Source organism: Chelonoidis abingdonii, chromosome 8 (assembly GCF_003597395.2).
Source record: "Chelonoidis abingdonii isolate Lonesome George chromosome 8, CheloAbing_2.0, whole genome shotgun sequence".
In the NCBI taxonomy this organism is placed as follows: domain Eukaryota; kingdom Metazoa; phylum Chordata; order Testudines; family Testudinidae; genus Chelonoidis; species Chelonoidis abingdonii.
The window spans coordinates 25,081,700-25,102,545 of record NC_133776.1 but is presented as its reverse complement, the minus strand read 5'-3'; the positions used below and the strand labels follow the sequence as shown (position 1 = coordinate 25,102,545).

At 41.6% G+C, this 20,846-nt stretch overlaps 3 protein-coding genes and 1 long non-coding RNA gene across 6 annotated transcripts in view; 2 read left to right on the top strand and 2 right to left on the bottom strand.

Moving 5' to 3' along the window:
- KCNAB1 (potassium voltage-gated channel subfamily A regulatory beta subunit 1) overlaps nucleotides 1-9,597 on the top strand; it is a 226,628-nt gene extending 217,031 nt beyond the window's left edge. For all 3 annotated transcript variants that reach the window (XM_075068437.1, XM_075068438.1, XM_075068439.1), the window contains exons 12-14: nucleotides 6,161-6,281; nucleotides 8,352-8,440; nucleotides 9,039-9,597. In XM_075068437.1, coding sequence (XP_074924538.1) covers nucleotides 6,161-6,281; nucleotides 8,352-8,440; nucleotides 9,039-9,128 — 300 coding nt within the window. In that variant the 3' untranslated portion in view covers nucleotides 9,129-9,597. The remainder of the gene's footprint in view (nucleotides 1-6,160; nucleotides 6,282-8,351; nucleotides 8,441-9,038) is intronic.
- LOC142047189 (uncharacterized) lies at nucleotides 4,734-8,324 on the bottom strand. The gene is made up of 2 exons (XR_012656360.1): nucleotides 7,616-8,324; nucleotides 4,734-5,522 (listed from the first exon to the last, which is right to left on the bottom strand). It is a non-coding gene; the product is annotated as an uncharacterized LOC142047189 (long non-coding RNA).
- A 3,182-nt stretch (nucleotides 9,598-12,779) lies between the features above and the next one.
- Nucleotides 12,780-18,360, bottom strand: SSR3 (signal sequence receptor subunit 3). Its single transcript, XM_032805526.2, has 5 exons — nucleotides 18,134-18,360; nucleotides 17,190-17,316; nucleotides 16,142-16,240; nucleotides 14,041-14,172; nucleotides 12,780-13,332 (listed from the first exon to the last, which is right to left on the bottom strand). The coding sequence occupies exons 1-5, from the start codon at nucleotides 18,270-18,272 to the stop codon at nucleotides 13,266-13,268; spliced, it is 564 nt and encodes a 187-aa protein (XP_032661417.1). The 5' UTR covers nucleotides 18,273-18,360; the 3' UTR covers nucleotides 12,780-13,265.
- TIPARP (TCDD inducible poly(ADP-ribose) polymerase) overlaps nucleotides 18,135-20,846 on the top strand; it is a 63,388-nt gene continuing 60,676 nt past the window's right edge. The window contains exons 1-2 of the mRNA XM_075068435.1: nucleotides 18,135-19,070; nucleotides 19,129-19,401. The gene's annotated coding sequence lies outside the window, so the exon portion shown is untranslated. The remainder of the gene's footprint in view (nucleotides 19,071-19,128; nucleotides 19,402-20,846) is intronic.

The window sequence follows — 20,846 nt, the reverse complement described above, 5'->3', positions numbered from 1 at the left end:
GCCGCGGGCACGTTCGTTCGGAAAACCTTTTACCCTAGCAACTCAAGCGGGCCGGCAGGTCGCCCCCTAGAGTGACGCGCTATGGCGGGTGATATATACCCCTGCCGGCCCGCCCGCTCCTCAGTTCCTTCTTGCCGGTTACTCCGACAGTGGGGAAGAGGCGGTGGTGGAATGGATATGACAACACATCTCGAAGAACAAGAGTTACAAGGTAAGTAACCATGTTTTCTTCTCGATGCTTGCTCATGATCCATTCCAGTAGGTGATTCCCAACTTACCTAGCGCGGTGGGGTCAGAGTGAAGAGGTCACAGTGTGACACAGCAGAAACGAAGGCCATCATCCCTGGACTGCTGGACCAGGGCATAATGCTAGTAAACGTGTGCACGGAGGACCAGGTCGCCGCTCTGGCAGATTTCCTGGATGGGACTCGTGCGAGGAACGCTACCGACGATGCCTGGGCTCTCGTAGAGTGTGCAGTTATACGCCCCGAAGGGAGATGCGCGAGGTCGATAAATGTTTTATGCAGGACGTTACCCACGAGGAGATCCTGTGAGGAGACTGGCAAGCCCCTGAGCGCTCAGCTATTCGACAAAGAGCTGAGTGGACTTGCGGAACGGCTTAGTTATCTATATAAAAGGCGAGCGCCCTCGCGCCGTCTAGGCAATGTAACTGTTGTTCTCTACGAGATGAATGAGGTTAGGAAAGAAGACGGGAAGGAAATATCCTGTTAACGTGGAAGGCTGAGACAATTTTGGGGGAGATGCCGGGTGCGGCCTCAGTTGCACCTGGTCTCGATGAGGACCGTGTATGGAGTTCCACGACGAGTGCGCGCAGCTCTGATACGCGCCTAGCGGATGTGATGGGCCACCAGTGAACGCCGTTTTCCAGGACAAATGGAGGAGGGAGCATGTAGCCAGCGGTGCGTACACCTACTGGAATGGATATGAGCAACACATCTCGAAGAACAAGAGTTACAAGGTAAGTAACCATGTTTTATAGCTTCTTCTCACAGAAAACCAGCTGACAGTGTCACTGCCCATGTGGGCTTCTCCTTTGATGACAGAGACTGAGGAATGCATTTTGAATCTTTGACCTCCGATCATCACACACAATGACCACTTGCTTTGAAATTAGCACTTTTCTATTGAAGTTCTTCATTTGCACCCCACAAGGCTTCTTTCTTGTTTCACGGGTTATTTAGTTTCAGGGGTATACACAATGTAAATGTTGTTACTACCTTATAACAGGATACAGATAAGTGAGAACAATGCAAGGAACATCCCACTAGTTTTCATGAAGTTTAAACACCAAATACAGTTACACATTTAACAATCACTTTGATCTATACTAATACACAAGTGAATTGGCCAGGGGGTCTGGCATGAGCTGGCACCTAGTCCACAGGCCACAGAGTAGTTTGTATTGTCCTATCCAGTCCAACAGTTCTAAGATTTCATTGTAACCAAAAGCACTTTGCAGCTGTCTCTTTCAAAACATTTTAAAAACCAAAATGGCTTGGTTTGTCTATACTGCACTGCAGTGCTCACTACAGAGATGTGAACAGCAGTATCTAGTTTGCGTTAACGTAGTCCTGTTTGAATGAGGACTATGTTAATATGCACTAAGTTCCTTTTAGTTTGTGGCAGCAGCGTCCAAACAGGGCAGTTATAGTGCAACACTTGGGTGCCCTTTGCACCTGTCAGGGCCAGCTCCAGGGTTTTTGCCACCCCAAGTGGTGGCGGGGAAAAGGGGAGGGGAAGCTCCAATTGCGATCGGTGGCAACTCCACCGTGCCGCTTCATTCTTCGGCAACAATTTGGCAGTGGGTCCTTCCCTCTGCCAAATTGCTGGCAAGGAGCTGAACATGTCGCTCCTCTTCATTGGCTGTCCCAGGCACCTGCTTACTGCGCTGCTCAGAGTGGAGGGCTACACCTTGTGCTTAACCTTATATCTTCGCATAACTCTCACGTGCACTGTGCTGGAGTGCAATGTCTTGCACGCCTGGCTGTGCACTGAACAAGGGAGCAAAGACCAAGGCATTAAGCCTCCCATCTTCCCTCCAAAGATAGTAAATATAACTGGGTCAGATATATCCATCCCTGGCCATCCTGGTTGATATCCCTGATTTATCTTCAGTTAATTCCATAGTGTTGCACCAGAGATTGATTTGGCCCACTATCACCGTTTTGCATGAGGAAGCTGAAGCAGAAAGAGGGTAGTGACTTGCCTAAGCTCATACAGGGAGTCTGACATGCCAGAGATAAACTTCAGGATCCCACATGTCTCTTCTGTGCTTTTACCTCAAGATTTTTCTTCCTCTTTTGTCTAATGTTTTAGAGCATCTCAGAGCCTCAGCCCAGTCATTCTTATGAAACTTCTCTATTATTTTCTTTTGGTGCCTGGGAAAAAACCCTTCTATGAAATGTATTTGATGTTTATTGCAGCCTAGTGGCTGACAAGGCACCTTCTGTAAATAGTAAACATTTCGAGTCACTCAGCAGCTGAAAAGCAACTATTCATAAAACAGGTTTGTTTAGCACTACTCAGTGCTTCCAGCAGAATTTTTAAGATGACAAAAAAATAATCTTGAATTCCTCAGAGATACAGTGTACTGTATTCTCTAGAGAAGAGCTTTTCAACCTGTGGTCTGTGGACCCCTGGAAGTTTGCACACTAAGATTTCCAAAGGGGTCTGCACCTCCATTCAAAAATTTTTAGGGGTCCACAAATGAAAAAAGGTTGAAAACCACTGCTCTCGAGTAACTACCGAGGGGCAGCTTCAGGCACCAGTGTGGCAAGTGCCTGCGGGAGGTCTGCCGGTCCTGCAGGTTCAGCAGCAATTCGGCGGCAGGTATGCTGAAGGCGCGGGACCGGCAGATCACCTGCAGAAATGCTGCCGAATCTGTGTGACCAGCGGACTGTCCGCAGGTGTGCCGCCAAAGGCCGCCTGACTGCCATGCTTGGGGCGGCAAAAACATAGAGCCGCCCCTGTAACTGCCAGAGCTATTTCAATCAGCCCTCTGTGCCAAAGGTCTTACGCTTAATTTGGCCATGTAACAGCTCTGCTCCGGATGGGGCTTTTTGCAATCTGAAGATTAAATAAACAATAGGGGTAAAAGATGCTTCTCAGCACTCCCACCAGTCTACATTACTCCATCAAGCCATACAAAACCTTTCATTTGCATAAATACAGGCTTTGTCAGCAGCACTCACAGCTGGGGCTTGGATAGGGTGGGAGTATAGGGACTTTACTACGTAATATGAAATATCAGGGCATTTGCAAGGTACGTCAGGAGGCTTTTATAACAAAAGGAACAGCAGTAAAGGATTCATGTTTGAAATGGGAATATATTTCCCCTACCACAGAATTGTGTTTAAACAGTAGTTTTTGGAAGTAAATTTTAAATATATAGCAAGAGTAGCAAACTCATACTAGACTCAGATACAATTCAGTCATTGGCTGGAGATATGTAATTCTCAGAGTGAGTTATTTAATCTATTTAAATACTGTGTTAGCTCCATTATTAGAGTTTAATACCATAAATTGTTCGTAATGCAACACCTAACTTTACTACACTATACTCCTGTACACTTTAACATTACACGCTGTGCCCTGCCCAGGCTGTAAAATGGAGAGGAAGGAATAACTTTGTGGGTGATGCTCCAAACTGGGTTCGTGGATTCAAGTGGGAGCATTCTCTGGCCAGAGTGAGGGTCTCTGTAACTAGGAAATTAAGAGTGCTGGGGAAGAAAAGCGAGGTAATGGGAGGCTAGAAAGGAGTTTAGTAAGAGTTCACTGTTTGAATGTTGGTATTAGCGCACTGACCCACTCTGGACAATGAGCAATCACAACAAAGCTGGGAACATCAAATGCGTTACACTTGTTTTTAATTCTTTGTCATGCTGCTGTCCTACCATTAGCACCAATTCAATCTCAAATTTTACACAGACATTGCACAAACTTGTTTTATCTATTAAGATGCAGATATGTAATTTTCTGCACCCTGGACATGCTCTGGGGTTAAGTGCATAAGAAAACAGCAGAGTAAGATTTTTCGTCCTGATCTGTACCATGAAGATTGATTCCATTTGTAATGTAACACAGTACCATTAATCTGACATGCCAGAATCTACTTGCATCCAGAACTGTTAATTTTTCTGGCATGTTTCACTGTAAAAATATTGACCTCTAGCCCCAACAAAAGGCAACACTTTTTCTGGTTACGAAGCCTACTTAGTACTTGCTGTTATCTGTGATGTACTGTCCTTACTATGGCTGACAGTTCGAAAAATGGCAGCACAGCAAGACGTCAGGCTTTTAACAACATTTGAAAAGACTCAAGATGTTTAAATAAAGTCTGTCTTTTGTATCATCTCGTGGGTAAAAATCAAGCTTCTGCAAGAAATGTGAAAGGATGAAGGATGTCTCCCCCCATTAGCTCTTCTCAACTTTTTGAGGCTGAGAAATAAGGGTGGCACTAAGATGAGCATCTGAAAGCATTTCACACATACAGTCTTTTATAGATGCTCGTGTATGGGCCAGTGGAGTCACCAGACTGTGCCATTGAATTGCTGTGTGATCCTGGGCCTTAGTTTCTCCATTATAAAATGAGGATAATGCTTAGTTCACCACTACAAAGCACTAAGAGATCTATGGATAGGAAGCACTATAAGAGCGCCAAGGATCTCAAAGTGCTTTACAAATATTAATTAATTAACGCCTTGCAACAATCCTGCAAAATTACTTGTTTTATTATTACTAATTAATTACATACAGACAAAACGCTTGGTGCTGTACGAGACACAAAAGAAGTCACTATCTTTGCTTTTGAGACCTTGGAATCTTAATACACAGACAACAGACTTTAGGTTTCACATGTAAAAAAGTGAAGCACAAAACTAGCAATAGGATTCAGCTCTCCTGCCACCCAGTGTTGTGTTTCAACCAGTAGGTCATTCTCACTCATTTCTTATAGCCTCTATTAAATTATACTCCTTTTTAATTACAGGTTCTTTGCCTATTAAATAGATTTCAACCAATCTGCTTAAAGAATAGAATTCAGCTCTCTATTACACGTATGATATGCATATAGAACAAGGTTAGAAATATCAAAATATTGTATTTGATTGTAAAGAACCTATTTCTTCGATGAAATTCACAAATCAAAATATAAAGATATCTGTTGTAAACTGGCAGTGTTCAGATGTGGATCCAAATTAGGTTTACATTAGAGTTCAAGGCTGACGGTGAAGGTTCAGGTTTAGACTAGAGGGAAATGAAATGTCAAATTGTTCTGATTAATTTTTATAAACACTGAATAGTGATAGTTCATAAAATCAGCTGTTCTTCCAAGATCCTAACACCTTGAGCCAACATCTAATGAGAAGGGCTGAGATTTTGCTTGCATCCTCCCCAAATGGGAAAATAGAACCATTCTGGGTTTGGATCCAACCAGGAACCAAAAGCAAATGGAGTGCTTTCACATTCCAGGGTCCATTTTCAAGGTTTTAGTTTTAGTCCATCTGTCATATAAACCAAACAAAATATCAGTGTGGAATCTACAAGATAACTTATTATTTCCCATCATTTTCATGCAGCAGCAGTTTTGTATCATTCAAGCTCAGTTACTACCTCTTGAGTGGGCGAAGATTTAAAAAAAAAAAAAAACCAAACAAAAAAACAACAACAACAACAACAACGCTACCCGTAACAACTCTGAATTTTTAATTGAATTTGTAATCACTGTCTGCAGTGTGGTTGTAGAGACATGACTTAGGCTTTGTCTACACTACCCACCTTTTAGAGAAACGGGTGTGCCGTTAAAAGGCGCACAGTATAGCTGCTGTTTGACGGCAGGAGAAAGCTCTCCCGCCAACAAAAAACTTTCACCCCCAATGAGTGGCAGCAGCTTTGTTGGCAGGAGAGCGCTCCTGCCTAAAAGAACTGTTCACGTCAGCGCTTTTTAAAATCGATAAAAGTTTGTCATTCAGCGGTGTGTGTTTTTTTAACAAAAGTTTTGCCAGTGAAGTTTCAGTGTAGATAAACCCTAAGAGCTCTGTGGAGCTCAAAAGCTTGTCTCTTTCACCAGCAGAAGTTGGCCCACCCGTCTCATCTTGGTAATCACTGTTAGTTTTAACCTTCCAATATACTTGATTCCTAGTGCTACCAGTGGCTAAAGGAAAAAATTGTAAGTGAAGAAGGAAGAAAACAGCAAATAAAGCTGAAAGATCTTTCCCCAATTGCAGATCGTCTTGGATGCACACTACCTCAGCTAGCAGTTGGTAAGAAATACTAAAAGTATCATTTATTGCTGCTTTCTCCCCTCTTGCTTGATACTTGATTTGGTTCACATCATAGTATTGAGAAAAAAAAAAACAACACTCTGTAACTATTACAGTAATTCACAGATACCAAATTTTGTGCTTTGCTGATCTTTGGCAGATCATTGCAAACTGTCTTGCACAAAGCCATGAAGCCTTGAGTGCTACATTAGTATTTACTCATTCCATTTAAGTCTCTGAGTGAGGGGTAACTTAAAAGCCTTAATAGCCAGAGAACCAGCAGTATCCCTGGGACCTGCTGCATCTCAAATTGCACATTCAAAGTGACAGCCAGCAGGGATAGCTTTCTGCTTCAGAGAGAAGTGATTTAAGTCAAGTGATCGTTTAGGGTACGTCTATACTACCCACCACATCGGTGGACAGTGTTCAATGTATCAGGGATCGATTAATTGCGTCTTGTCTGGACACAATAAATCGATCTGCTAATCGATGCCCGTACTCCACCTCGGCAGGAGTAGTAAGCGGTGTCGACGGGGGAGCCGTGCCAGTTGACTCGCCGCCGTGAGGACGGCCAGGTAAGTCGAACTAAGATACGCAACTTCAGCTAATGTGAATAGTGTAACTGAAGTCGAAGTATCTTAGTTCAAACCCCCCCCCCCCCATTAGTGTAGCCCAGGCCTTAGATAATAGAAGCTGTAGACCATGATGCCAGAGATGGATGACAATTGATGATGTAAGATGCAGTGCTAGTTTATAAGGCGGCATGCACTGAATGAACATGAGTAGATGAAAAGGAAGAAATGCTTTAGAGTAATGTAAAATGCCAATTTAAACTACTACTCTGTATTCTTGACTCATCCTCTGGCAAAGACAATATCCATTTTCTTATAAAACAGCAATAAAGTGAGCTAGCAATTACTATGAAATAATCACAAGTGCCTTTGTTTCTTGCAGTGTCCCAGGAATGTGGTACCTCTGTAATAGCCACAGACCTGATTAACTCATGCTTTATAAATACAGCTAACACAGAACAGAGAGACCTTTTTTCAAAAGGAGAGGTCATTAATAATTTTCAAGTGTGCTGTCTTCTCCATGCTTGCCTTGAGTCATTACTGAAATGTTACACACAGATGGCTGTCAGAGAAATGATCATGCAGTTTAAATAACTTAAGTAACCACTCCTGTCCTTTAACACAAACAAAAAAATAAAAATAAAACCCCTGCTCCTGCATCAGTTTATTAGCAGCTTAAGTGGTCAGATGATTCTGATGGAAAATCTATTTCATAGTTTAATATCTAGTCCCTGTGCATAATACTGAAAGATAAAGTCTTACCTATAATCACAGGGACTAAATCAAGATGCTGGGCCATTACCCTCTCAGCGGTTTACCAGTGTAGTATAAATACATGCTCATTGGGAACACTTCTTTTCTGGTCATCCCATCTTAAAAAGGGCAAAGCAGAAATAGATGGAGGTCGGATTAATACAAATAGAGGCATGGAAAGACTTTCATATGTTAAATAGTTTGGGACCGTTCAGTTGAAAGGGGAAATAACTCAGGAAGAAGATAAAGCTATACAATATAATGAATAATACAGCGAAGGTAAAATTGAGCAGTCCTATTTACCCTTTCCCATATCGCGAGACCAAGGAGACACTCAATGAAACAAAGGCAGCAAATTCAAAACTGAAAGGGAAATATTTACACAATGCGTAGCTAGCCTGAGGAACACATTACAACAATGTATCAAGTGCTTATTAACATTTTTTAAAGGATTTGACTTTCACATGGATAATGAGAACATTCAGTTAGATTAGATGGGATACTTAAAAAAAAAAAAAAAAAAAGGTAAGGATATAAACTTTCATGCTTCAGGACACAAACCAACCACTATCTGACAGAGATTAGGAAGAAATTAGCTCTATGGACAGGTTATTCTATAGTTATCTAGTAAGAGGTTTCCTGCACCCTCCTCTGAAGCATCTATTATTGACCACTGTCGTCAGATAAAAGATTCTGGATGAGACAGATCTAGATGTTCCTAACAGTCATGTGATTTTATTCCCAGCATGGTGCCTGCGAAATGAAGGTGTGAGTTCTGTTCTTCTAGGATCTTCCAATCCAGAGCAACTGATAGAAAATCTTGGAGCCATTCAGGCAAGTAGTGTCCAAATAAATCCTACAAGTATCAAAAGCATTTACTTACTTTTCTCTGAAGTTGTTTCAGGGTAGCATTGTACATACCCTGAGTCTAGTATGTTCAGTATCCTGAATTTAAAGATTTAATACATTTTCAGTTCCTCTGCAGTTCTACTGACACTTTAATTAAAGAAGCAAATATACTCTATTTCACTCAGCCCATAGATATTATTTTCCAATCTCCAGTAGTCTTCTACAGGAGAATTTAAAAACCGAGGTCTGCGCTGACATTAAATATTGCATTTTTCATGAGGGACTTGCTCTGATATCCTTCACCACAAACGTCCCTCTTGCCACTGTTTTACATGTGTATAGTTTACAAAATGCCCTGAGATCCTTAGAAGAAAATTACAGCAGATCTCCTAGTATACAGTCATTACAATTTGGGAAGGAAGGAAGGCAGGCACCATATAAATGTAAACTATTTACCATACAGAGACAGAGAGCTCATGCATTATTTTATACAATTGATTTAATTTTGGAAAACCTGTTTAATCAAGAATAACTATTAAGCAATCCTGTTAATATGTGGGCATTATTTTTTCTTCATCCTTAGGTTCTTCCAAAGATGACATCACACGTTGTAAGTGAAATAGATAATATTCTAGGGAATAAGCCCATCAGCAAGAAGGACTACCGATCATAATTCATATCCAGTCATTCATATCCAGTCATTAGAATCATGTAGCAGCTTGCTGCTCAGTCTCTACTGTTACTGGATTTTTCAAGGTGTGTGCTGTTGCTACCAATCTGCAGTAAAATTCAAAAGCACAGTTGATCTCTCATACAACTGAGAATATTCTTTGTATTTTCTTATCTCTGACTAAAGTCATTGACTCTTAATTTTCTCTTAGCACCTCATGCTTATGCAGTGAAATACACATATCAAGCAAAAAAACAAAACAAAAACTATTTATATCCTTTAGGTACTTGGTAATTAAAGAAGGATGTACAGATATATTTTTTCAATGAACAAAAACCTTAACAGTTTTAGTAAAAATGCATTCTAAGAAATTTCAACTATAAAAGTTCTTCAGCTAGATCATAGAATGAGCTAGTTCACAATTTTTATATAGGCTTTAGGCTGTAGCTGAAAAATTACAGTAAATTAATTACCATGTTGTAATTAATTTTCTGACTTACAGTAAAAAGTCAGAAAATTAATTACAACATGGTTCAGCTTCTAAATAGTCCAATTAAGAATTCTGCATATTGAATGTGCTCAGCTATTTATTATATAATTCACAGTTGCTGTAAAATATCAGAAAACCAGATATTTGTTTTGGTGAAAGGTTACATTTGCTCTGACTGTATCCTGGAAATCAGCCATAAGTAGCGCTTCTGACAAGGTATTTTTAAACAATGAGTTTTGTGAAAGCATTTCATCCTTACACAGGAAACACTGGTACATTTATCTGTTAATCTGCCCATTTTAAGAACAGCTTCATAAATACAGTAACCTCACTTTGCTTTGTAAAATGCATTTACTATAACTTCAGTAAGTCTATTTCACACATGTATTGCATACATATACACTTCCTAAAGACTATGGTTATGTACAGTACATATAGGATCCTTGTATACCATGTTTCCTAACTTCATAGCATAAGAGTGTTGCACACATTTTTCAGATGACACATGAACAGAACATAGATACTGATATTTTTAAGGTTAAAATGTTTTTCTTCTATTTCATCCAATGATCTATGGTATGTGTAAATGAACTTAGCTTCTGTGTATCAGAACCGCAATCTAACTTCTGCTTGTACACAATAAAAGCATTTTGTGCATCCAACCTTATAACTAGAACATTTATTACAATCAGTGATTTTGTTTTTAGGACAAGAATACACATACATTATGCTCAGCAGCAAGGTGAAAACAATTTTGCAAGATCCGTAAAAATATTAAATGAGATTTTCCATTGAAATGAATGAGATAAATTCTCTCTTTGGCCCACCAAGATCTTGCTACTTTTTCAGTGATCAGCCACCCAAAAGAGGGCACATGGGGAAGAAAAAAAGCCATTATTGTTAGATGATGAGGGGGACATCTCGTACAGTACGTTTCATCACAGCTGTTTACTGATCAGTGCCACATGCTTAAAATGTTTGATGCATATTTTGTTCAGAAAAGACATTTAAATAAGAAGCCAAGAAACTGCACTGATTTAACTCTTGTGTGAAGTGGAAGGGCTTCAGGAGTTAGTATACCTTACAAAGGTGAAAAAGTGAAATGCACTCTTTTGCTGGGTACTGACTGAACTAGTCCCTTATTTCTGTACCAGTCCCTTTTCTCGTTTAGGACACATTCCTTATGTTTCCCTCTCAGTCATACATGAATCCTGCACTCTCTCTGTGTAAGCCAATTAAAAATTCTTACCTGTTACAGAGATTAATGTAATAGATTCTCATTAAAAAGGGAGATGGCACTGTCCATTATTCAGAGAGAAAACTAATACGAAGAGTCAAGTGGTCTAATAATTTGGCAGATAGCAATGAGATGCCAAGAAAAACAACTTTTAGGCTAACTTTCACTCTACTTTTGGAATTGGGAGCACCTCTAAGCCAGCTGTCGGGGGCTGGGGGAGAGGTAGGTTACAGTAGCATACAATCTTAGTCACTTTAGACACTCCTACCATCTCTGTGATTTATAGACACTGATCTCCTCTAGAGGGAAACACTTATGCAAGCATGACAGGATTTGGAAAAAGTGATTGATAGGGGTTTAAATTAAGAGTCCAGAAATTATTTGAGTTTCAAATATTTGTTAAGCATCTTATCCTATAATTCTCAGGAGAAATTCTGACGTGACAAAGATGGTCTCCAGGCTTTAGAAACATAACCATTCCAAAAAAACTAAGCTAAAGAGAAAAGTCAGTAAAATATTCAATGAGCTGACAGTAACAGCATTTCATTGTTGATAACCTGTCACCTAGAGAAAAATATCAGCAACTTCCTAAAAGGCTGAAAGTCTAGGTCCCTCTCCTGCAAATACATGTTCTTAACTATGCATGTGAGTACTGTAGTCCCATTTAAAAGTCAGTGGTACTACTTGTGTGTTGGATGGATTAGGGCCCAAAATGTATTCTGCCTTGTTCTTCCTTTTTGGTTTCTATCCTCCCCACAACTCTACCTCAGTGCAGAAGTGGGGGTTTGTTATTGTTGTTGTTAAAGTATAATGAATCCCATTGTGCTAGGCCCTGTACAAACAGAGTAACAGGCAGTCCTTACCTGTGATATCAAGCCCACTGTTCTCCCGTGGCCCAGGGCAGAAAAGACCACAATTCAAGGTGAGAACACCTGAAAGAGTCTAGAACAATTTTCTGAAAGACATCTTTCTGCAACAGCAGAAAAAACCAAAAAACACATCCAAACTTTTTCCCCTGTGAAAGTCATCTTTATGCTTTTCCTTGTAAAATACTTAGGACAAACCCTGCATACTCTAAGGCAAGCCAGCCCCAATACTTGCTGCACTCTGGGACTGCAAGCTAGAAGCTCTGCAGAGGCTTTATTAAAAAGGAAGTTACTCTTCCTTGTAGATGGAAATATAGTATAGTATCACATCTCGTATTTCAGTATTGCATTTTATTTTAACCTGTCCCTGTGTTCAGTTTTTACAATGCCACAGATTTGTATAGGCAACACAGCCATTGTGTTAGCTATAAGTTTTGGTATGGCGGGGGCAGGGTTGGGGGGAAGAAAAGGAGAGCAATTGGAGCTTTGAGCAAATAGCAGAGCAGTTTGGGGTTCCTGACTAGGGACATTGGTAGGAAAAATCTAGAATACCTCCATCCCCAGTCAAAAAGGGGTTAAAGACATCCACTGGGCAGTCAGCCCCAATCCAGCACACCTGTAGTGGAAAAGGGCAGGTCCTTTGAAAGAGAGGATCCCAGCTCAGCTGGAGGTGGCACACTGATGGAGCAGGGTGTAGGGTGGCAGACTAGGGACTTGAGACCCTTGGTTGCCCAGGACCCTTCAGAAAGGAGAGTGGGTGGTTCATTTTCTTCCTTTGCTTTCCCAAAACCCTGGACTCTGCCTTTTGTGAGCTCCTGACTTTCATCTCGACTACTTTACCTCTTCCCCCACATGCACACTGGAAAGGAGGCAAATGTCCTGGGCAATACTGCTGGAAGACTCCAAGACAACCCCTCAGCAATACCATGGTCAAGGATACAAGAGCACTACCCTTCTTCCTTTGTCCCAGGGGTGCCAGAAAGGTATAATCTACTTATAGTCTTCCACCTGAAAACTTTAGAAATTTAGAAGGTAAATATAAAGAAGCCCACCACAGTCAATATTCTTGAACTTTTTATTAAAACATTTCAAATGATAAGTACTAAGAGATGGATTGTCACTTTTGTAACTAATGGGTTAAGCTCTTTTATACATATCAAAAAAACTCATCATATTTGCAAGTCTGTCATAGAGTTCAGAGTATAGTTATTTTCTGTGCTTTGGAGTGATAGACTAATCCAGTTTATGGAAGCTCCAACAGAAACATTTGACAAATCATCCTTATTATGATTACAAAGTACTTCCAAGGAGTTAAGCTTATTACAGCTTTTGATATGGTACACTTCCTTCCTTCTGCCACTTAAGTTTCATTCATTCAATTTCATTTCAACAATATCTTATCAAGTAACCAAAGCTAAATTCAAAGTTTGCTTTACATTTATTGTTGTAAAAAAGCTCAAGTTTTCAGACTGTTTATATCTCCCACCCTTAAGTCTTTAACGAAATTGGATCCACCCACAAATATGAATAGATGACCACTGTTTTGTCTATTTGGAGCCTGTAGACAGCAGGGCGATCAGTCCAGATGAAGCGCTTATAGACAGAATGTAGTTTCTGTGGGGAGAAGGTTAAGGATGCAAACTTCCACAACTAACATCTCTTGCAATAAACATCTATAGTAGGAGTCTGAAGAGAAACGGTGGAACAGAGTTTTGCAATAGTTACTGCAGCATACTTGATGTCTAGTTTAGAGAGAGACGCTATTAGGAATTAAGCCTGTTTATAAGCGTGCATTAACTTTAAAAAACAAAGCCTAAACTAGCTCCCAAAGAGAAGTTTTAAATGCTGTTAACAGGCATCCTATCTTGAATACTGCATCAAATTAGTGCTGCATAAAGTAAGTGACTTCAGATCTGGAGGAAATTATTTCACATTCAAGAAATTACTGCAGAGTAGGAAAAAAATATCCCGTAACATGACAGCCCACAACAAGTAATAAATTTCCTGACAAGACTATACCATAGGGCAGTTCCATATAAATGTTAACTAGCTCTTACTGCAGCACACACCATTGTATCAAGTTATCCATACCACAGCAGCTTCTTCACAGAGTTCAAATGAGACACCCAAGTACGTTATATGCTAAATGAGAACAAAAACCATCAGCATGCAAGTACGGGTTGGAGCTGCCTTGGTAATCTCTATTTAGACTGTTCTATAACTTAATGCCCAAATGTTACTGGACAAACTAAATTACAAAACTACGTGGCTATCAATAAAAAATTTGTGAACAGTTCTCAGATTGTTTACAGTGAAGGATACACGGTGGGGTTGAAATTCTTCAGAAGAAAAAATGAAGCAATGATGACCAAGACGAGAAAGAGGGTGTTGTTGTAGAAGATAGAAAATGTTGTTGCTTCGTAATCTGCAACTTCATTTTTTTTCCACAGAATTCTATGTATAAATGCAAATAAATTCTTTTAAATATCTGTAGATTAACACAAATCTGGATACTAACACCATTATTGCAGCACTCCTTCAGAGAGATGGCAGTAAAAAAAGGACATGCTGAAACCTCTTGATAAAATACCTTTTACCATGACAGAATGAGTTACTGAACATCAAAAGTCACCATAATAGGACTATATGTCATTTCTGTCACTGATAAATTAATAAAATCAGATGCATGCAATGCTGTTAAACACTGTTGTCTCTTTTCTTCTTTACATAACAGAATATGAGGAAACCCAAATAACCAAGTTTATTAACTATACAAAGACATTTCCTGCCTAGCTGCACACATACTGCTCCTCTGACTGTCTTCAGACTGCTTCTAACAGAAAATACAGTCAGTGCTACTTGCGGCTTGACAAGCTAGTACAGGACTAACCCATATTTATTGAGTATACATATACATACTTAAGTCATGTATGTTTTTCAAGAATCTGGGTCCAAAGATCACAAAAACTGAACCTTTATTACTACATTGAGCTGAATACTCATTATTCTGGAGGTACAGTGCCCATGCTGTCAATCCAAGGGAAAACATGATCCTTCTCTAAAAAGCTGATGGTTCAATTCCCAGAAATATTCGTCATAAGTGTCATAAGTTTTTTAATAGATATTAAACTAGAAAGTATTCCTAATATACCCATCACTAAAGTTCTTAGTTATTAAATACAAATTTGAGATCCACTTTGTCTCTCTATAAAGGATGTAACCTTCACCACTCCTTAATATAGCTACTTTTTTTTTTTTAAATATCGTTCAGATTCAGTTAGAGGAAGGCTTTTTATGAAAAGCTGGGTTTTCACATTTCAAATACAGTCAGTCTGGGCCTCTCTGATCCCCTCTTGATAAAGTGTTCCTGTCATAAATGTAAAGGGAAGGGTAACAGCCTTTATGTATGCAGTAACATCAAATCCCTCCTGGCCAAAGGTACAGAATCACTTACCTGTAAGGGGTTAATCAGTCAATTAGCCTAGTTGACACCTACTCAGAAGGACCAAGGGGGAAAGAAGATACTTTCAAATGGGGTGGGGGGGGAAGGGCGGTTGTTTTGTGCTCTTTGTTTTTGTTCCCTCTCAGGACAATGACAGAGATCAAGCAGGTAACCCAGCTCTTACTGAAATGATACATCTAAAATTACAGAAATTGTAAGTAATAGCAAGGAAATGCATCAGATTAGCTTTTGTTTTAGCTTGTGAATTTTTCCTATGCTAAGATGGAGGTTTATTCCTGTTTTTGTAACTTTGAAGTTGAGCCTAGAGGGGAATCCCCTGTGTTTTAAATCTATTTATTACCCTGTAAAATTACCTTCTGTCCTGATTTTATAGAGGTGCTGCTTTTACTTTTTTTTCCTTTGTAATAAAGTTCTTTTAAGAACCCGATTGTTTTTTACTGTCCTAAACATAAAGGGTCTGGTCTGTACTTTTATTAAAGGCAATTGGTTGGTATATTATTCTCAAGCCTCCCCAGGAAAGGAGATGAATGGGATTGGGGGGATATTTTGGGGAAATAGGAACTCCAAGTGGTCCTTTTCCTGAATCATTTGATGGTGGCAGCAATACCGTCCAAGGACAAGGGAAGGAATTTGTGCCTTGGGAAAGTTTTTAACCTAAGCTGGTGAAATATAAACTTAGGGGGTCTTTCATGTGGGTCCCCGCATCTGCACCCCAGAGTTCAGAGTGGGGAGGGAACCCTGACAGTTCCAAAGACAGACTTTCTGTTAACAGTCCTGCCTCAGCTCAAAAGTGCTTCACCATGGGCTCCATCAGCTGCAGAGTTCCCACTGATTGTAGATGTGTTCTCAACTCATGAAGCAACAGACAGTGCCTAATATCCTATCATGGGCCTTTAAAATTAGGATCCTATTCATAAAAAAATATTATGAAACATTACAACTCGAATTAAAGGAGATTACCTCTCATCCTTCTCTTTGCGAGACATCTTCCTATTGTCTGCTTCAGAAAGTTTGCGAGTAACTTCTTTGGAAACAGCATCTTCTCTCTTTTGGGCTACTCTGCAAAAATATGAGTTATGAACTTTCATATTTTGATTCTGATCTAAACTACAGTCTCGTCCCATTTACATTATGGAGTCAAAACCAAACCAAAACATTTAGCAACTCTGTATCACATTAAACAGATATCAAGTGAAAGCTAGTTGATTTTTAAAGAACTAATCAAATGTAGTTTCTGGTACTAAAGCTGCCCATGAGACCTTTACCAAAATTGTTTTTTTTCCCCTTTTAGTTAAAAATGTCTTTCCACACAGAAATGGGATAGACCTACACAAACAGTAGAAATCTATTGCCAATGTAAGAGAAATAGTACCACCTTCCTTGTATGTTTGGTGTCAAGGCCATCAAATCACACACAACTTAAAAAAAATGGTTTCCCTCTGATCTTTCAGCTACAGTTATCTCGGGAGTTACATGCAACAACTGTAAAAACAGACTTAAGCATGATTTTCAAGTAATAGTCTCATAAACCCTCAGCACAGAGACATTTTGAGACAGCAGTCATTCACTTGGCTGAGGATACTCATATCCACAATGAAACCAATGACATTTTAATTTTTATTCTGTTGGTTTAGGATTTTCAGCAGAAATTTACCATGCAAAATCTGAACTTGATGCTTAAGAACTCCATTCAATCAAGAGTTAGGACAATTCACTGACCAATGCAATATCAGAAGTTACTCCAATCCTTATGTAAAACAAATAATTTTTAACTAGAATTACATTTTGGAATAGAAGAGGAGATGCGTTCTTAGAGAATCTCCTTCTTGCAGTAGACTCCGAACTGGTCCTTTAAGATGCTCCTCCTAGCAGCAAATGATACTTCATGGAGTTGGGCCTTATTCAATATGCCAGAATTGGGTAAAATGTTGAATAAACAACCCACTGTAAATGTTAATTTCACTATCTCTGTTATGAAAAGATGCATTCAAATTGTTGGCAAACTTACTTGTGTTTGAGAACAAACTTGACGTTCTTGTACGCAAAGGCTACCAGATATGTACTGACAAGGGTCATTACACTGTATAGGACTGCAGACTGAACAAGATCCATGTGCCATATCCGCCAGTACAGCCCTAAAAACCCAGAATATTCATAAAGATTTATTCACGCCACCACTGAGACAGATTACTAACATTTTTGTCCTCACAACACTTGATCTAGAATTAGTCAGATGTGTTGGATGGAAATAAGACAGAGCTAAGAGGACAGGGTTGTCAATTTTTTAAAAAGTCACTTCCCTGAGGCAGAGAAGATCTATGTTTTATGGGGCTCATCTGTGACACTCTCATAGCAAGGGTGCTAGAACTAGGAGTGCGGAAGCACCCGCTGTCTTGAAATGGTTTCCATCACCTATAGGATTTGCAGTTTTGTTCAATGGCTGTCAGCACCCCCGTTACACAAACTGTTCCAACCCCACTGCCACGCAGTTAAGCGCAGGGAAGCTGAAGGCCAAGGTAATCGCGGCAGGATTTGGAAGGCGATGCCTCCCTTCACCGTGCTGGAGCAGATGCCACAGAGGGCGCTGCAATTTCAGAGCGGGAGGTGTGAATCGGGACCCTCTGCTTCGCATGGAACCCAGCGGCCCCACGGGTCACGTCTCCCTTCTCCGGGGCAGGGGGCAGCCGGCTGCCAGTGCTGGAAGATGGGCTATGGGGCCTGGCGCTGCCTGAGGGCCCCGGCTCAGGACGTAGCCGCGATGCGCTCACGGCTCAGACCCCCTCCCCAACGTGCCACGTCGCCACCACGGAGGCTGCCTCGAGCCGCGACCCCTCACCCGGGGCACCCAGGCCGGAAAGGAAGCGGCGGGAGCCGAGCCCGCCCGGCCCCTCAGGGATGGGGATGGCGGCCCACGGAAAGCCCCGCTCGCTCGCCGCGCGCGCGCGCACTCACAGATGGGGATGGCGGACACGATGAAAGCGTTGCCGAAGAAGAGCGCCGAGGACTTGGCCGAGAGGTTGCGGCTGAAGTCCTGCAGGAGCAGGTCCTCCTCCGACTGCTGCCGGGCCCCGCTACCGCCTTTCGGAGCCATCGCCGAGACTGAGCGAGCGACCTACCGCTGGTCCTCCCGGGACCCGTAGCTGAGGCCGCCAACGTACACTCAGCACACAGAGCCGAAGGGCGGGGGCGCCTCTGCCCCGAGTCCTTCCGAGGTCAACTTGCAGCCTCGCAGCTCCGAAACGCCCCGGAAAGCGGCTAGCTTCCGCTGTCTAAACGAGCGGATTCCGACACGAAGCGTCGTATCAGACAAACGCCGGAGAAAATATTTCCTTCTCCCCGCAGAGCGGGGATCGCTTCCGGGTCACTAGCCCCGGCCGACGTGGAAGGCGATGAGTGTGGGGAGGGGTCAGTTTCCACCTGCTGCCAGAGAGGCAGGCGACGTAAGCGCGCAGAGATGCTGAACAAGCCGGCCGGAGGGCGCAGCGTCCCTCGCCGGTATCCGGGCCGGGGGAAGGTGTCCTGGGTCGCAGCCTCGAGTTCACGGCCAGTCCTCGCCCCGCCGCAGCCCCGGCCACCCCGTCAGGGCAGCCGTTATCGTTCGCTCCTTTCACAGGCAGCTCCGCGGTGGCGCGAGCCAGGTCTCTGATGTGCAAGCAGGGTCAGTGCTCAGGCCCGGCCCGGCCCCGCCCCGCCTGTCGCGGCCGCTCTCTCTCACCACCCGCAATTAACTGTAACCAGCGAATTCGCCTATGCAGCCCTTTGCATAAAGCGTCACAGGTGCCCCTGGGCAGGAGATGGCAGCTGGGCCTGGCCCAGTGGAGCTGCCTCAGTCAGTCTGTCCCACGGTACCAGTGCAGCTATCAGCGCCTCCGGCTAGCTGTGCTCTGAAGTGCCCCAGGAACGGCCCACGGTGACCTCACCCTGCTGGGTCGCTGCTGGCCTTGTAGTGGCTTCACACCTACGTGTCACCACAGCACACTGACCTCGCACCGAAAGGGCTTCGCTGCACCACCATGAGCATGCAGTATCAAGAGGTCACCACTCTACGCACAATATGGTAAAGTCACATAAAAACGTACGGACTGTATTACACATTCTGATACCGATTCCTCAAGAGCTCATCGCCTTGCAACACTGTTGTTGCCACCTGTTCTGATTACTGTAACTGAGAGCACAGGGATCTGCCAGCTTGCAGGATTGGGGACCAAGTTTTTTTTAAGGTAATGTGTGAGTACCTCCTGTGATAACGTCAGAAGGACGTGCCCTACTAGGACATTTTTAATTATGAATTCTAAATTAGGCTAAGTACATTGAAAAACTAAGAAACCAGGAACAAAGCTGGTGTGTGAGAAACTGCAGAAAAGAGAGTACTAGTAAGCAACATTTACTGTTTGTCCTAACTCCTGACCACCCTTTTAAAATGTAGTTGGCATAGCTGCTGGACAGCTATTTCTCTCTTGCTTCTTTCAACTTTTGGAACTTTCACTGGTAGTCTTGGGAGAATATTCCATAATCTAATATATCTTGCTATTAGGATATTTTCTTTGGTGTAATTTTGTTCCATTACTCCATGTCCTCTAGGACAAACAGTTCTTCTCTCCCTCCTTAGTATTTACACATACATAAGGATAATTTACAATTTTTTTTATTATTGTTTAGCCAAAATAGAAATTGTTATTTTTTAATCTTTTCTCATAAATCAATCCATGTTGCAGCTCTCTGCTTTAATTTTCCAGTTTCTCGGTATCTTTGATGTGAGAAAAACTAGATGCTGTAGGGAAGTGGTACCTGAAAGTTTCAAAATTAATTTGAGACACACATCCATGAAAAAATCTAAGCATGGTTGAATCTTTCCGGACCTCCTTTTATTAAACTGCAAACTCATACTGAAAGTTGTTTTAATGATTTGAAATTTACCAAAAGGTAGACCAACAAGAGTGCTATTGTGACAGCAGGGCTAATGTCAGTGATGTCACGCTACCTACAGGCCAATGAGGAACCAACACATCAGCAAATGAATCCCTCTCCCAATTCTCAGTCATTGCTTGAAATAGAACTAAGGCATTTATAACCATTGGGTGGTGCTGTTACTTCTCACACCTAGTGCCCTTAGTCTGCAAACATTGGTTCATGCTGTACCTCCCTCCTATTACAGCACTATTTTATTTTAAGCACTGTTGGTGAGGATTTTATTTTAAGCACCATTGGTGAGGTTTTTAGCACTGTTTTGCATTTTCACTAAATTGTAAAATCTAGTAATTAGTAATGGGATTCTCCATATAGTCCATTCACCCCTGTCTTAAAGCCATTTTTTCCCTGTCTACAGACAATACAACTGCACTAGCTTGTAGTGGGAAGGATTTCTTCACATCCCAAAAGGAATAAAAAATTAAATAACAAAAAGCATAAATTCTTCAAAAAAGAAGTTCCATAGCACCAAGTTTTTTAAGGTATTTAGGCACCTAAGGATGCACAGAGGCACTACACTACGGGATAATATCGAATTAGCTAAAATCGGTTTTATAAAACTGATATTATAAATTCGATTTCATGCGGCCACACTAGACACAGTAATTCAGCGTTGTGCGTCCATGGTCCGAGGCTAACGTCGATTTCTGAAGCGTTGCATTGTGGGTAGCTCTTCCGTAGCTATCCCATAGTTCCC